The sequence below is a fragment of the Gobio gobio genome (genome assembly GCF_949357685.1).
Source record: "Gobio gobio genome assembly, chromosome: 20".
NCBI lineage: Eukaryota > Metazoa > Chordata > Actinopteri > Cypriniformes > Gobionidae > Gobio > Gobio gobio.
The window spans coordinates 32,767,084-32,785,344 of record NC_137113.1 but is presented as its reverse complement, the minus strand read 5'-3'; the positions used below and the strand labels follow the sequence as shown (position 1 = coordinate 32,785,344).

Genomic DNA, 18,261 nt, shown 5'->3' with positions numbered 1-18,261 from the left:
TCACTCATTTATATTTATTGAACGGGGAAGAGAAGCCTTGTTTGTGATCTGTGTAAGAATTTCACGAGTGTAAAACATATTTTAATAGAATGTCCTTTTTAAAATAATATTAGAGAACGGTTTTATTCAGAAAACACATTAATGGACACTTTTAAAAAGGTTTCTCCTGGAGTAATTTTAGAATTTCTGTCAAATATTAAAGCTACACTGTGTAACTTTTTTAGTCTATTCTTAGCTAAAAACACTTAGTTCTTTCAAAAATATATGTGCTCATTAATGTATATTTACTTCTTTCAAGTAATAAAGTATTCTCGTAAGTTTATAATATGCCATTGAAAATACATAAGGTAATGGGATCTAACGGTGGTCGCCATGTTGCCCCTCCATCTTGAAAGTACATTAGCCAAAGAGGGACATACCCGTAAATTCAAGCTTCGCCTTTCGCGTTTTAACCAGTTTTAATACTCGATGGAACTGTACAAAATTCTCTGCCTCGCGCATGTGCGCGTCAACTTGTTCAGACTTGTCTGGTCCATGTGCAGAGAGTTTTCATCTCAGCAGCGTCCAGTAACTGAGTTATACGGAGTTTTCCTGGCTTGTTTATTCCTCAAAAGTCTGTTATTCCTTGTGTGGTATTTCTGTGCGTTAATAACTCCGTAAGTAATAATAGTTATTGTCATTGTAGATGTGTTTCAGAGTGTGTCATCGCGTAATTCAGTTGATGTCACCTCAGAAGTATTTTTGTGTCAACATACAATAGCGTAATGCTCACCTATTTGAATAATCATTCAGTTATTTTGTTATCAACAATGTTTATTCGTTTTTAGAAATATTTGCTTGTAATGTATGTTGATGGAAATATGTATAAGGTCTGATCGGCATATTAACAATTGTTATACAGAGCGCACTGCAGTGCTAACGTTAAAGCGGGGCACACACTTTTGTAACCGGACACCGCTTGTCAGCAGCAGCGGCAGCTCCGCTCCTTTTAATGCAGCTGCATTTAGCGCCTATATATGGTACAATAAGCTCTGGTTTACGATTACATTATACAAATGTAACTTATAAGTATAGTTATACAGTTCTTAACTGTGTATGTATATTTACCATCCTTATTTGTTCTCTCACAGAAACCACATTTATGTACATCCACGCAAACCTGTTTATGCCTTGCAATTGGATGACTGAATAAACATTACTATCATCAAAGTTTACTCTGAATTAGCTGCAGTTCTTTCTAGCCGAATAATTAGGCCAGTTGAGTTCCAACCATCCCACTGCGCACAGAATATCCCACAGGCACCGTGTCGAATGTGGACGAGGTCGAACTGGAAGCCATGTTAATCTTGGACTAAATCGGCCACCGTAGGAGTTGAAACGAAATCGGAATTGAGAGGAACAGAAACTAAAATTCACTGGATGGTCATATACAAGTTCACCACTAGATGGGGGAAAATATCACACAGTGTAGCTTTAAATTGAAAGATTCTATGTAATTGGTGTTATTAATACTGTTGTTGTTATTGGTATATATGCCTGATTTTGTATAGTGATTGTTTTTAAGACAAATTGTTAAATTATTGTAAACAATGTATTGAAGTGATACTGCTGATTGCCATGAATATAGCCATTGTTGCTGATATGGCATTAAATCATAAATAAAATAAATATTTAATATACTCTAGTGCTCTAAACATGAACCAGCAGCGTGTATGCACACATATTTCATCATGTCTTCAAATGAAATGTATGCAAACAAGGACACTGATACAGCCTGATCATGACCGCAATGACACGATGGGTTATTCTGCTACACCAAGGACAATAATGTAAGTTAATAGACTGACAATTCAAAGAAGAATGGACAAAAAGTAACGCGTTTCATTTGTTCAGAGACTGAAGTGCTCTTAAAACTATTGAAAATATCCTAGACCTTTGAAATGTTCTTCCGCGTTTCTCCCTCGTTTTAGCCGTTTGTTGTTAAAATGCTTAAGGTGCCCTCAACTCCTTAAGTTTTTTTTCTCTCCGTGGTCATATTTTAATATTAATGTGTCTGAAATGAGTGTGTTGCAGGTCTGTGTTTTATTGATTGTTGTCTCCCCTCAGCATCATTTTGTGGGGCTTTGCAAACCTGTATTAATTGTAGTGTGGAATTTTTCTACAATATTCATTCATCATGACAGTAAAATAGGGCATTCTAGTCAATCTTCTGCAGTATTTCCTCTCTCAATCAGTAGAAAATGTGGTTAATGCCCGGTCATGCATGGGGAAAAAAATACTGTAACAAAGTTTGTATGAGGGTAGAAGGAAGAAGGCAGGATCGGCTGTGGACTGGGACTTGTGGATATTTTATTCCACTCAAAACAATACAAACTGGCGTCACGTGCTCTCTCTTTGCAACCATGTACTCAGAAACTGTAAACTTGTCTCTGTAGTCAGCACATCTGGGTCAACTCTCTCCGACTTCACTCCACGAGCCCTCATGCTGCGTTCACACCAAACGCGAATTGAGCGTCTGGCGCGAGTGATTTCAATGTTAAGTCAATGGAAAGGCGCGTTGACGCGCGTCTGGAGGTCCCGCGGCGCGGAAGGCGCGTTTCGCGCGGCGCGAAGTACGCTAATCCGCCTCATTCGCGCGAATGGCGCGAATTGGACGCGAATTGAGCGTCTTGCGCGATACGCACGTTACACGCGAATGGTGCTTTTGTGCATTCAAGCGAATTCGCGTCTGACGCCCGAGTTGAAAAATTTGAACTTTGGCGTCAATTCGCGCCGCGTTAACCAATCAGGAGCCTGCTTGCTGCTGTCACGTGGTAAAGTGACGTGTATGAGAAACCCTGCATAAATTAAAAATAGTAATATTGTGTCACAAAATGTAGTTTTAAGACTTTTTCAGGTGGGAATGTAGTTGTTTAAAACTCAAATCGGTGGTTTATTTATAAAGAGAGCGCCTATTTAAAAAAATAATCTTGTGTTTTTGGAGTTGTGAGATCCAGGCGATCACCGGGCAATCACTGCTCATAACCCCGGCGAAGGCAGCCTTTCCTCGGCCAGTCCTTCTGGCGTCTGCCGCTGGCTCTGATGTCCTGTAGTGGTTCGTTTTGTGTAGATCTAACGGCCAAGCTTTGCTCTCATGAATCTATAATTTGTTGTCTGCCAAATCGTTTTGACTGAGGGCAAAGAGAAGTTTCATAACTTTATATTTTAAGGATATTTAAATATACATGTAGTGAAGATAATGTAGGAGTTGCCTGGACCACATTTGTGTGGCTATTAATGCTTAATATATATGTTTAAGGAAAATGAAAAGAGGCAGAGTGGTGTTTTATGACATATTTCTCCTGGAGTGCTTTGAACGCGCGTCAATTTCGCTTCAAACGCTCGATTTCTACGCGCGTCCAATTCTCTGCGGACGCGCGAATGCATTCAAAATGTTCGCGCGTGAAACGCGGTAGACGCGATTTTGACGCTCAATTCGCGTTTGGTGTGAACGCAGCTTAATGATTCAGGGAAAGACGTAAACACGGTTTGGGAAATTAATTCATGTTGTACATTTTCATTATATAATTTTTGTAAATCTTGAACACAAAAAAGTTACAGACTGCAGCTTTAAGTTGACATATACTGACAGAAAAGGCCTAACGTTACTTGTACTCAATCTTTTGATCAAGATATACTTAAGAAATTATTAAGTATTCTAAGTATACTTGGTTTGTAGTTGTATTAACTTTTTTGATTGAGTAGCCTATTAAATACTTTTCTCACAAAGTTTTACATACTGTCATATAAAACTTACAAAATATGGATTTATAAAGAAAACAGATATATTCCTAATTCTTCTGAGTATGTTTTGTGTAGGCTAGTCCACTGGTAGTGTCCATTACTTGCTTACAAATCTACTTACTCTTTCCCTGCCATAGACTGTGAAGCTCTGGGGGTGTTGATGGACTCAATCTACTATATCTATGTGTATGTCTATCTTTAAAAAAATGTGCTAATATTTGACTAGTAAACTATCAGTATACTCTATACTGATGGCAATCCATTATTTCCTTAGTGCTCGAAGTTGATCACAATTTGTGAACTTCTGCTTGCCCACTCTCCTTTTGAGGATTAATCACAGGTACTCTATGGTATTACATTACATGGTATTATTACATTGACAAAAAATTAAATGTAATGATCTCAGAGGAGCTTCTTTATTTTCACTCTTGCCTTGTGACAAGGTGCATGCACAACCGTGCACTTCTGAATTAAAATGCAGCGCAGAGGACAAACACGGAATAGGTGGGGAAATCCATTTGATTGTAGTTAAATGATAAATAATTGCTTTGCTCTGTTCAACCGCTAGTGTCACTATAGAGTTTGAACCAGTGAATGCGGTTTACAGGTTTCATAGAAAGAGAATTATGTGAGCGCGTGTAAAGGCCTGGGCTGTTTCCGAAATCGCCCCCTATACCCTCATTCACTATTCCCTACATTAGTCCACTGATATAGTCCACTTCGAAAACGAGTGAGTGATTTCGGACACTAAGTGCGCCGGAAAGGCTGCCGTTTTTGCAGTTTGTGCTTGCTGTTTGGCAGCTCCAGTAATAAAGAAAAGATTTATCCTGAACTCTGCTACGGAAACTAGCATGTAATCTTAATCAAACAATATAATAATCATCTTAAAAAGGATAATTTATACCTGTATGCATGATATTGGGCTGGACCAGTGCGGTTCGGAAGATGGATGGATGATTGATTCAGCTGTGGGCACTATTTGAGGGAACAGCCATTTAGTGGTGTCCGAAACCATAGTGGACGTTATTAAGTGCACTCAAACAATCCCACAATGCACCACAATAACGAGTTTGCAACCGATGTATGCTCGACGGCTAGAGATAGAGAATACCCATAATGCACTGTGAGAGTCGCGCCGTGCATTGAATGAATTCCCGCGTTTCGCCAGGAGAGATGGCATCGACTCACACACTTTTTAAGACCAATGATATTGGGCCCACTCACTTGTATCGTCTCTAATTGAGCATGTCTGTTTACATACCCTGATAAACACTGATTAAACGCGTTAGTAGCTTTATTTTCACTTTTCTAATATTTTCTTCATATTCATAGAAAATAAATTCCTTTCCGATCTGATATATGATGGAAAAAAGGATCAGTGCGAGTTTGGTAAAAGGCGGATTCGAACCTCTGATCAATTTGCGTCAAATCTTAACAGCAAGAGTCTTACCCCTACACTATTGCTGCTGATGAAGAATTTGTATTCCGTAGGTGTGTGTTCCTCAACCAGACGTTTAAACAAGCCGATATATTTAAATATATTTTTTGTAAATTGCATCTACTCCAGTAAAATGTTTCTGTTAAAGGACCCACCGACATTTTTTTTGCTTCTGACGCCCATAATATAAATAGTAGCCTACTATAAAGTATGAAATATATAGGCCTACTACGGTATATACAAATATTATTGTTATTTTTTTAATTAAATGCTTATTAGTTACTTTATTATTCCCCTTTCCAAGTAAGTTCAGTGCCACACAAGTAAAGAGTTATAGGGTTAACTTTAAGCTTGTTGGCTCGTTTTTGGAGTAGTGAAGTAATGGAGAATTGAGGGTACATAGGGCGAATCGGACAGCGGTAAGTTCATTCATTCAGGGCGCGACTCTCAGTGCGTTGAGAGTACACCGTCTGGTTGAGTGAGAGAACGTTTCAAGAGCATAAGGAGTTGTTTCTCGTTTGCTCTCGAAATGCTCTCGCGGGACTTTGCTGTCATACGCCGATCGGGCATCGAACAAGCATATTCTCCAGCGCGTACATCTAATGTACACTCGTTATTGTGGTGCATGGTGGGATTGAATGAGTGCACTCAAAAACGTCCACTATTGTTTCGGACACCACTAAAAATGGATGTTCACTCAAATAGTGCCCTATTTAAGAGTATAGGGGGCGATTTCGAACACAGCCCTGTTCACACCGGGACGATTTTCGCGCGCGTTTATCGCCGACGTTTAACGCCTCTTGACTAAACAATGGGCGTCAATGTGAGTGTGCACACCGACGCGTAAAACGGCAGGCGTAAACGGCCTCGGGTTCGTTTTTTTTATTTTGACGCGGCGCGTTAAAAACTGGCCGACCAATGAGATCAGCGCTTTTGTTCACGTGCCTGGAGCTGCTGAAGTTACAGTAAAACACGACTTGGTGGCGCTCAAGCACAAAACGGTCTTGCCGAGCACACATTGATACGACGAAGAAGTAGTAAGTAGACAAAGAAGAATATGAGCTGCTAATGCTGCTTGCCAGTTAGCAAAAAGTGTGTGAATGGTTTTGCCATAGACATAATATATCTGTGGTTTTGGCAAGCACGTAAATACTGTCTCTCTTCTTCTTCTGTGTGACAAGCGAGTGTCAGAAGCTTAAAGTGCTGCAGCACCACCTTGTGTACCTCGAGCTCATCTACTGAATTAGCTGTGTCCCAAAGTGAAGGGCGCGCACTTCGAAGGCCGCATTTGAAGTGCGATTGCGTCATAGCGGCACTACGAAGGCTGTCCCAATGTGAAGGCTGCACCCTCTGAAGGCCGCATTTGAAGTGCGATTGCGGCACTACGAAGGGTGTCCCAATGTGAAAGCTGCACCTCTGAAGGCCGCATTTGAAGTGCGATTGCGTCACAGCAGCGCGACGAAGGCTGCCGCAAGTCGAAAGCGACTCGAATGCGCCCTCCGTTTCTCAGGTAAAGGAAGGGTACAGCAGATGGAACCTTACCACAACTTCGCAGCCTACCCTATCCCAGAATTCATAGCACACTGGTGATTACAGGATTTGACTGCTCCGCATTCCCGCGGCACTCGATCAGATTTCTTGCGGCGCAGGTTTAAATTTCCCAGTGAAAGACGGTAGCGGTCGGTAACTCAAGTGTAGCCTGGCGCAACCGCTTGACCTTGAAGTAAACAATTTAGTGCATTCGTGGTAGAGCAACCTGGCAAGATAATTTCCCAATTTTAACTTGCATAAGTGTTATTTGTTTCTCAACCATTCTCTCAAGAAGAGGAATCAGTCCATTCTCCTTTTTTTGCTCTTTTTTTTTCTTTTATCTTTATTTCTGCACTTTCTTTAAATACAAATTAGATCTGCGCGGGGCTTTTTTTTCGTCCCGCTCCCGCAATAAGATCTATTACGCACCGCACCCTCCCGCTCGCGCTTCAAATTCACTCCGTGCTCACGCGCTATAAATTATTTTATTCCCGACCGATCCAGCTAAATTTAGATTTCGTTTCCAGAATCTCTCTTTTAAATGTCCTCTACAGAAAGAGAGAGAGACTGGGGATAACAGAAGTAAAAGGCTATGTTGGCCAAGCAATCATTTATTTATTTTTTCTTATAGGCATACTGTCAACACCGTAGCTAAAATATGTCATAGACAAAAATAGGCTAAATCAAATACGACATCTGTCACTCAAAATTATAAGTCAAAATGCATAAACGAAAACTGCTGACTTTACTGCAAAATAAAGTATTTTATATGAATGAATGAATGAATAAATGAATGTCGCTCACTGACGACGGTCCATTATACCGAAAGTCTCCTCCAAAGGCTGAATGTAAAGTCGTGGCCGGGATGCACAAAACAATTTCTCTATATTATTATTATTTTATTTTATGCAAGTTATTTGTAAATTAAACCAAGTAATTGCTGTCTATTGTTAATTTTCGTTAACTTGAAATGTGTAGGCTAAATAAAAGAGAGGTTGTTTTGTACATTCTGTTTATTTTTGTAATGCAAGTTATAATTTGTAGAAATTCATATGTTCATGCATATATTTTCTTGTCATGTAAATTAAAATGTGGAAATGAAAATAAATTGGTCTATACATTAGGCTACTTAAAGTACTTTTTGCCTATTTTTATCTAATAGTTTTTTTTAACTATTCATAGGCCTACAATAAACATCAGAAACAACAGAAATTTAAATGAACAGCTGAAACAGAAGGACACATTTCTACACTTTCATTGAGCTGAGCGGGAGACGCTGGTGGAGCTGGACCGGGATGGTAATGCACAATAGAGACCCTGGTAAGGCCTGTGCCAGCGGGACATCATCTTCATCTGGGATGAGCGCATATTTCCACTGTCCGCAGGTTTGCGGGGCTGAATCGGTCGACGGCTGGCATGTCATAAAAAGTATAGCTACAATTGCATCTGAGATTATGTGAGTAGAATAAAAATAAAAAATAAAATAAGTACTTCAATAAAGACTTGGACGTAAATATATAAATGTTTAAAATATATTGTAACCGTTACATTTAACATAATAAATAAACAATAGTTGCAACTTAACGATTAAATATTTAACCATATACAGATTTACGTGCTTATGGTCCGGTCCCCCATCATCGCAGGCTTTGAAGCATGTCAAAATCCAATAAAACTTATTAAAAAGCAAAAAAAAAAAAAAAAAATTCTGCTCCATTTCTCTTTTTAAAATCTCCTCACGAACGTCGCTGTCAGTCACACACCTGCTACAGCCCATTCAACGACGCTCGTTTCAGTGTTGCCAAGTCTGGAATTGGGAGGCATTTACTGTTGATGTGGTTTGTTTTGTTTGTAGCCTATAGTCCACAGAGGCCTATTGCACAAAACTAGGATAAGGGATTAAGCCGGGATATCTTGGTGATCCTGGCTCAATTTATCCGTGATCCGGTTGCACTAAAGCTGGATAGGGTGGCAGTTGGAAGTTATGGTATAAATTACCATGGAGATTTATTCTGTGGAGCTAGCCTGCTCCAGACCAGGCTAAATTCCAGGATCTATTTAATCTCATCCCTTATGTCAGTCAGCAGTCACCACAAACGGAAACCAATAGTTATTCCACTGCCCACTACATATTGTTATCACATATAACTAGACCCACTGTCATTATTTAAACGTTTGTGATCATAATTTCAATAATTTTGGATAAATTATGATTTTTAGATGATGTTGCTATCATTAGATAATTTACTGTTTCCCATAGACTATAAGGCTATATATAAAAATGATAGAATATTAGGGCCACAGAGGAAAAAAAAGAAAAGTCACAGACTTCGAAAAATTAAGTCATAATATTGTAACCCGTTGTTTTAGAGGAAGACGGTTGTTAAAATGACAGGGTTTCACTTTATTTTGATGGTCCCTTTAACACATTCTGTTGACTATAAATAACATTGCACCTACATGTCTACTAATTCTCAGTAGAGTGTTAGTAGAGTATTAGTAGACTGGTAGGGTTAGGGTTAGAATAAGTTGACATGTACTTGCAAAGTTACTTATAGTCAGTAGAATGTCTGTTGGAGGACCATCACAATAAAGAGTTACCAATGACAGCTGTGGAGCATTTCGTGGAATTGTTCTTCAGTATGGTTTCACAAACAAGGACATACTTAATCTTTTGGCACATCAGCGTCACATTGTCATAAGTATCAGGACTGTAAAAAGAATATGCATCTTTTCCGCAGAAAGAACCAGCCTCATAAATGTATGACTTTTTCCTTCTTCCTCAGTGTGGCCCTAATACTCGGTCGTATAAAATACACATTCCATATAAATATAAAAACACAAAGTGTAACATTAGGTTCCTTTATTGAATAAGGATAAAACAAAGCAGGTAAACCATCAGCTCCTTTCGAAACTGAAGTCACACAGTGACTCAACAATACAACAAAAGGATAAATACACATTCAAAGATAGAGATTATATATACAGTATATATATATATATATATATATATATATATATATATATATATATATATATATATATATATATATATATATATATATATATATATATATATAAATATATAAAACACACCCCGCTTGTCTGCACACTGCGGTAAATGCAGGACAAATCCATACACATCAACTGAACAGACAAATGAATGGAAGCAGTAGCCTCCCTGCAAGCTTGTATTACACACAGTATACAGCACAAACATCATAAGAGGCCAAAAAAAAAAAAAAAATCGGTGGACAGCATAAGAAGCAGAGTACAACGGCTAAGATTAAACTGTACTACTGAGCGTAGTAATTATGTAAGCCTTTGATAATAATTTATCAAAGCCTTATACAGTGTGATGGGGTTACTTTACACAATTTCACTCATATCTGTTGTCCATTTCAATTAAAAGTTAAACTGTTTCATAATCAGTGTACAACTGCATTTTTGGAGATGTGAATTAACTATTTGGATTGTAATTGTGATGTTTCAGCAGAGCGGTGAGTGTGTAATTGTGCACTACTTACGCATTCAGGAGGTCTGCAATACTTTTTCTCTTTGCTTTATCACTGTGGCGGTGTTGCCTTTCTTCTTAATTATGTCTTTTACCTCCTCGTATGCCTCCATGAGGATTTATGCCTCCAACGGGGAAAAGTACGCCGCTCTAGTTGCCATGGTGAATCAGTGAATCTGTGATCGGTGGCGGGTCTATTTGAGTGAGCCGTGAGCGCGCACCTATCCAAGATTGGTTTAACCTGGCTTGATGAATCCGTGTCTGCTCATCCTGGCTTGGTCTTTGTGCAACCAATTAAGCCTGGATGCACTTGTTTTGGCTTCATTGAGCTCAGCTCAGTCATTTATCCTGGATGTCTTAATTCTACTTTTGTGCAACGGGCCTCAGGTGTAAGTTGTCTTTACTTTAGCAATATTTGTACTGGGCGCCCCTCGCGTTTCGGCATATGCTGGCCCATTTTGGCCGTGATTCCACTACTTTTGATTAGCAATTGGAGGGGTTTTGTTGTGCAGACTTGGCAACCCTGTCCCTCGGTTCGCCCTTCATGCACTTCGTGCACTTCTAAGGCGTGGCCTGGTCTGGCCTTCGAAGTGCACGGACTTCGAAGTGCGCACCCTTCACTTTGGGACACAGCTAGTGCACGTTCACTCGGTGCATCGCCAGTGAAAATCGCTTGGGTGTGAACACTCAAGACGCACTGAAAAACGTCACGAAACACGCTGGCGATAAGCGCGTGCGATATTCGTCCCGGTGTGTACAGGCCTTAAGAATACTGTCATATTTGCAGACCAAATAGCTTAATACGAGAGGCAACGTGAAACACAAAGACATCATGTTTTAAGGTGCCCTCAACTCAACTTTTAATATTCAGGTGTCTGTAAGTATGACTCTGAGCGTGTTGCAGGTCTGTTTAATTGGTTGTTGTCTCTACAGCATCATTTTGTGAGGCTTTGTAAACCTGTAGTCCTATTAAGTGTGGACTGTTTCTACAATTGTTCACTCGTCATGACAGTAAAACAGGACATTCTAGTCAATCTCCTGCAGTATTTCCTCTCTTAATCAGTAGAAAATGTGATTAACACCCAGTCATGCATAGTGGAAAAAATACTGTCATATACCGTGAAACCGATATAATTTAGAAAAATACTGTGATATAAATTTTTGGTCATACCGCCCAGCACTAACCACAACTGAAGCAAACTTTGCAAAACACAACATTTTATGTCACTGCCAATACTTTTGGCTACAGCTGTATACTCCATTTAGCCAAGGCTGCAAAATCAACTCCTTGCAAATATGGTAGAACTATCACTACTACCACTACAGATTGCTTTGTTAACAATCTTCCTGAATTGTCTCAAATTAGCTTATAAGATAACTTAAGTAGGCAGTTGTTTGCATCAGTGCATTTCTAGAGTGAGCTGAAAGGACAAGAGTGCACATAAATTTGGTAAATAAATATAAACAACATTTATTTAGACATCACACAACTATTTACAACACAACAGTCTGGCTTTGCTTGAGTTGTTTCAATGGATTTAGTTGCTTTTAAGATAAAAAAAACCCCAATTTTTGCCTTTTTAGGACTGTCACCTTTTCCGTTCCTCTAAGCAGATGCATATTTAAAATAATTGCGGTCATCAACAATAAACAGCATATAAATCAAAACTGCCAAATGTTACTGAATTAAATGTCGACCCAGGACGAGCTGTAAGACTGTGAAGCTTTGAGGGTGTTAATGGACTCAATCTATCTATCTGTCTCTTGATCTGAATCACATCCGGACGTAACGTTAGTCTTTTACAAAAACGTGATTTTCTCAGATTTATAGCCTACTCAAAATTTTGCTTTATCAATGATTAAAACATTTTATGAATCTAGAAGAGGCTCTGCTCTTTCTTATGATATATTGCATGTTTAGATATTCATACAAGATATTCTGTGGACCATGAAACTTGAAAAATGAAAAAATGACCAAAAACGCTGGCGGTGACTGGCAAATTTAATGTTTATGTTCACTTAAGACATAACCGACTATGTTTACGATGATACTCGACAAGGCAGGCATTTTTTACATCATTTTGTGTGAATATTCGTGCGCTGTGAGACGCGTTGGCTGCTCGTCCGTTTTTTAACGTGCCTTGACTATCGTACAGTCTGACATTAATGACAACTGAGATCTTACAGTGTGACATGGCTTAGAGCGGGGATCATGTTTGTACAGTCTGACAAGGAACATTCGTAAAGGACAATTGTAAATCGCACAGTGTGCACTCAGCTTTAGAAGAACTCAATGTTGCAACAGAAATGGACTCTCTCCCTGCACTTAAAAAAGATTAAAGAGAACAGTCTGAGACCGTAGTATAATGAGCACACTTACACCTTCAAGAGAACAGTCTGGAATATGCAGCACAGCTGGAAGAAATTAAAATTAAAATTATTTCACATGGTGTGGAAGGATGGTGTTTATATATATATATATATATATATATATATATATATATATATATATATATATATATATATATATATATATATATATATATATATATATATATACACCATCCTTCCACACCATGTGAAATAATTTTAATTTAAATTTATATCATTTTTTAAGGCATATATATATATATATATATATATATAGGCCTTAAAAAATGATAGATCAGCTTACTTTTCGACTTTCTTAGAAAATCAACAGAACCCTAGATATTTGATAGAGTAGCTAAATTAACAAGAAACAACAGTTTCATACATTTCTCAGCAGCACAGCAGAAATGACATCATGAATTTCTTTACTTAATTTCTTTATGTAAAGCAGCATCCAAGAAAGGTCTAATCCTTTAGGAGCAAAGATGGGCCGAAGATCGCCAGTTTGCCAACAAATACGTGAGAAAATTATTGAAATGTTTAAAAACAATGTTCTTCAAAGAAAGATAGGAAGAGATTTGGATATTTCACATTCAACAGTTCATAACATAATTAAAAGATTCAAGGAATCTGGAGGAATTTCAGTGCGTAAAGGACAAGGGCGCAAGCCTAAGCTGAACAACCGTGATCTCCGATCCCTCAGGCGGCACTGCATCAAGAATCATCATTCATCTATAAGCGATATCACCACATGGGCTCAGGACTACTTTGGCAAACCTTTGTTAAGTACCACAATACGTAGTTACATCCACAAATGCCAGTTAAAACTGTACTGTGCCAAAAGGAAGCCCTATGTTAACAGTGTCCAGAAGCGCCGTCGACTTCTCTGGGCTCGGAGGCATCTGGGATGGACCATCACACAGTGGAAACGTGTACTGTGGTCAGATGAATCAGTATTTGAGGTATTTTTTGGGAGGAATGGACGCAGTGTGCTCCGGACCAAAGAAGAAAAGGATCATCCAGACTGTTACCAGCAACAAGTCCAAAAGCCAGGGTCTGTCATGGTATGGGGTTGTGTCAGTGCCCTTGGCAAAGATAACTTGCACTTCTGTGAAGGCACCATTAATGCTGAAAAGTACATAGAGATTTTGGAGCATAATATGCTGCCTTCAAGAAGACATCTTTTCCAGGGACGTCCATGCATATTTCAACAAGACAATGCAAAACCACATTCTGCACACATTACAAAGTCCTGGCTGCGGAGGAAGAGGGTACGGGTACTTGACTGGCCTGCCTGCAGTCCCGACCTGTCTCCAATAGAGAATGTGTGGCGCATTTTGAAGCGCAAAATGCGACAACGAAGACCCCATACTGTTGCCCACCTTAAGACTTGTTTGCAGGAAGAGTGGGACAAAATTACACCTGAAACACTTCATCACTTGGTGTCTTCAGTCCCTAAACGTCTTTTAAGTGTTGTGAAAAAGAATGGCAACATTACAAAGTGGTAAATGCTTTACTGTCCCAACTTTTTTTTAAATGTGTTGCAGGTCTGAATGACAGGAAAGAATGCATATTTACAAATGACATGAAGTTGACCAGACAAAACATGAAATATTTTGTGTTCATATTGTCTGCAATGAAATACAAGTATATAGATAATGCAGTATACCATAGTATACCACAAAGCTTTGTTTTTAAGATTATGAAAGCTTTTAAGGAATAGTTGGATCAAAATTGTCTAATTATTTAAAGGGTTAGTTCACCCAAAAATGAAAATTCTGTCATAATTTACCCTCATGTCGTTCCAAACCTGTAAGACCTTCGTTCATCTTCGGAACACAAATTAAGATATTTTTGATGAAACATGATATGTTTTCTGACCCATCCATAGACTGCAACGTTACTGCAACTTTCAAGGTAGTAAAGACATTTTTGAAATAGTCCATGTGAATAAAGTGATTCAACCTTAATGTTATGAAGCAACTAGAATACTTTTTGTGCTCAAAAACAAACAAAAATAATGACTTCAACAATCTTTTCTCTTCCCTGTAATTTTCTTACGCTATTCACATTGTTGGGCTATTCACAAATTGCAGTGCTTCCTAGCTCCTTCACTCCTAATACCTAGATCCTTCACATGATCACATGCATGCGTTGTGGTGGTTGTGTAAATCGCGTAGGAGACTGGCACGGAGGAGAAGAGATTGTTGAATAAAGTCATTATTTTTGTTTGTTTTTGTAAACAAAAAGTATTCTCGTCGCTTCATAACATTAAGGTTGAACCATTTACATGGACTATTTTAATGATATCTTACCTTTCTGGACCTTAAAAGTTGCAGTCTATGAATGGGTCAGAGAGCTCTCGGATTTCATGAAAAATATCTTAATTTGTGTTCTTAAAATGAACGAAGGTCTTACTAGTTTAGAACGACATGAGGGTGAGCAATTAATGACAGAATTTCCATTTTTAGGTGAACTAACCCTTTAAGAAGCCTTGTTGTAAATCTTCTGTACTTTTTCCTGTTTCTCGCTCTTTCATTCTCTTTGTTTTCCTACCTTTTCCATAAACTGCTCCATCAATGTAGGGGGTAAATAAGCCATTTACAGAGGTCATTAAAGCCAACATCGGCGACTGCCACGCTATGGGCCAGAAACCCATCACCTTCTTCAGACAGGTGTGTTTACAAGATTTTGTGCATGTCATGCTGTATTCTGAGTAGTTTTTGTACATACTGTACTTATGCTCCATTTATTTGTCAGGTCTTGGCATTGTGCTCTTATCCAGATCTTCTTGACGACTGCAAATTTCCAGAAGATGCCAAAAGTAGAGCACGCCGCATTCTCCAAGCTTGTGGTGGAGGAAGTCTCGGTACTGGAAAATCCATTCAATTACATGTTACATACTTTAAATAAACATGAAACCAAATTTAACAAACTATTTACCTATTGCCAAGACATATGAGTAAAAGCCTCTGATTTTACTTTTTGACTGACATCACATGGACAATTTTGGTTTACCCTTAAAGGTTCATGAAACCCCAAAACACATTTTTGTGACATGTGAACAGATATGTACAGACTGCACATCATTGAAAACACTAAAGGTACTCATTAAGTTTAACCATAAGTGGAAATTTGTTATTTTTAAATTTTTTAGAGCAATTTCTGTCTTCCGGTTTGAAAAGCAAAGTTAGAGCAACGTCACAGATTCTGACATCAATACGTAATACTGGCAAGATCCGGAGTGGTGATTGGCTGCAGGGCTCCAATAGGGGCTGGACGAACGAGCCAACGTCAACCGTTTCTGAGTTCTTCTCTGCATTCATTCATAGTTTTCTGTCACGTGACTGTCGCAGAGCCTTGGAGGGCAAAACCGCCATAGGACTCTATAGAACTCCATAGAACTGCAGCACCAGCCTGTCAAATTTCCATCTTAAACAAAAATATGTGAACAAGATGCACGTTTTGGGCACTTGTGATCCATATACAGCACCTGCTGCAGTATTTCAATCACTAAAAACAGCGGGACGTTTTTAAAACGCTTAACGTAAAAAACACTATAGGGTGAGTTGCACAAATAAGGATTCAATTAAGCAAAGTTTAACACTAATCTAGGATTTGTTGATATGTGTTTAATTTTAAATCGAGTTGTTGCGACCCCTTAAAAAAGCAGATTAATTACGCAGTAAAACTGCTAGAAGAGGTGATCAAGCAGCAGACTGAGGGTGAACTGACGAAGAATCCTTATTTGTGCAACCCACCCTTAAAGTGCCGCAATGTACTAAAATAGTGATATTAAAAGATCACATTCAGGTTACACTTTTTTAATGATGCATACTATATACAGTAGAGTAGATGAGTCAAGAATATGAACGCAGCACGTTTTCTTTATAATGGGTTTCGATGGGAAATTCTGTGTTCATCTGCTTTCATGTACAATGTACTGTATATCATATGCTCTAGTGCTCTAAACATGAACCAGCACCGTGTATGAAAAAACGCATATTCTGTATAACTTGTGAAGCTCCACCATAGGAATTTATTGCTTCTATTCAAACTCTTTCTGCTGCAGGACATTCGTGGTGAATATTTGTTTGGTGTAAAGGGTCTATAGAGTACTTTAGCAATACATTTAAAAAAATCTAAATAAAACGAGAGAGAGAGAGATATGTGTGTGCTTGTGTAAATTACCTGCGTCTGTGCATGCAGTGTCTCTCTACTAACCATGAGGCTGTGATTTTAATTACTTTAAAAAAAGCAATATTACAACCTTGTTGCTGAGAAATATAATGTAGTGATTAGTAAAACTATTTTATTACTAAACATCACGGGGCATCCTTTACAACACGTTTCTGTGCTCCTGAATGTTTCTGTGTGTGTGTGATGCAGAAATGTGTGTAATGATATGGCACGAGTTGCATATATGAATTATGTTACAACATATTTGCATCCGCTTAAAAAAACAACAACAAAAAACATTTGTGTGTGTGTGTGTGTGTGTGTGTGTTCCGAAAAAAGAAGGTAATAAGCATAATAATATCAAGGTAGTTATAGTTCACAGTTCCAATAAATTGTGAAGGGTTAAGTAAATTGAATAGGCTAAACGAAAAAAAGCAGATAAACACACCAGTCAGGCGCAGACCAGTAGTGTTCAGGAAACACACAGCAGTTATTACGTTGAGTTTATTTCATATTGAGTATTTGTGAATTTGTCTATACCAAAAATAAATGTCCAATGACCCCCTTATAATTAGGCTATAACCTTAATAATAATATGATTAAGCCCAAAGTTAATGTGGGTGGTGGTAATGATCACAATATATAGCTTATAGCCTACTCTATGCATTTTGTAATAATACAGCATATTTTATAATTGACCGTATTTGCCAGACAAGTCTCACCGAGTGTAATTCACACGACACCGGGTCATGAGGTGTTAGTGAGGCCAGCAGGGGGTGCTCACCCTGTGCACTGCGTGGGTCCTAACCCCCCAGTGTAGTGATGGGGACACTATACTGTAACAAGCACCGTCCTTCGGATGAGACGTTAAACCGAGGTCCTGACTCTCTGTGGTCATTAAAAATCCCAGGATGCCCATCGATAAAGAGTAGGCGTGTAACCCCGGCATCCTGGCCAAATTTGCCCATTGGCCCCTGTCCATCATGGCCTCCCAATCATCCCCATATATATACGATTGGTATCATCACACTGTCTCCTCTCCACCAATCAGCTGGTGTGTGGTGGGCATACTGGCGCAATATGGCTGCCGTCGCATCATCCAGTTGGATGCTGCACATTGGTGGTGGTTGAGGAGATTCCCCCCTTCTATGTAAAGCCCTTTGAGGGCCTAGAAAAGCGCTATATAAATGTAGCAAAATATTATTATTATTATTATTATGAGAGAGAAACACGCGAATGTTACATTGTTGTAAAAACTTCATTTTATTATTAGCCTACATTCAGAAGTAGTGTAAAACACCGGTAAAAAAAATACAACATTAAAGGGTTAGTTCACCCAAAAATGAAAATTCTGTCATTAATTACTTACCCTCATGTCGTTCGACACCCGTAAGACCCCCGTTCACCTTCGGAACACAAATGAAGATATTTTAGTTGAAATCTGATG

The 18,261-nt window shown here is 38.7% G+C and overlaps 1 protein-coding gene across 7 annotated transcripts in view; it reads left to right on the top strand.

Moving 5' to 3' along the window:
- LOC307144178 (alanine aminotransferase 2-like) overlaps nt 1-18,261 on the top strand; it is a 63,700-nt gene that overhangs the window by 27,825 nt on the left and 17,614 nt on the right. For 5 of the 7 annotated variants that reach the window (XM_079846266.1, XM_079846265.1, XM_079846264.1 and 2 more), the window contains 2 exons: nt 15,221-15,310; nt 15,396-15,504. In XM_079846266.1, coding sequence (XP_079702392.1) covers nt 15,221-15,310; nt 15,396-15,504 — 199 coding nt within the window. Of the gene's footprint in view, nt 1-7,933; nt 8,208-13,254; nt 14,140-15,220; nt 15,311-15,395; nt 15,505-18,261 lie in introns of those variants that run through there. The other 2 variants (XM_079846268.1, XM_079846269.1) reach the window with 2 other exon arrangements.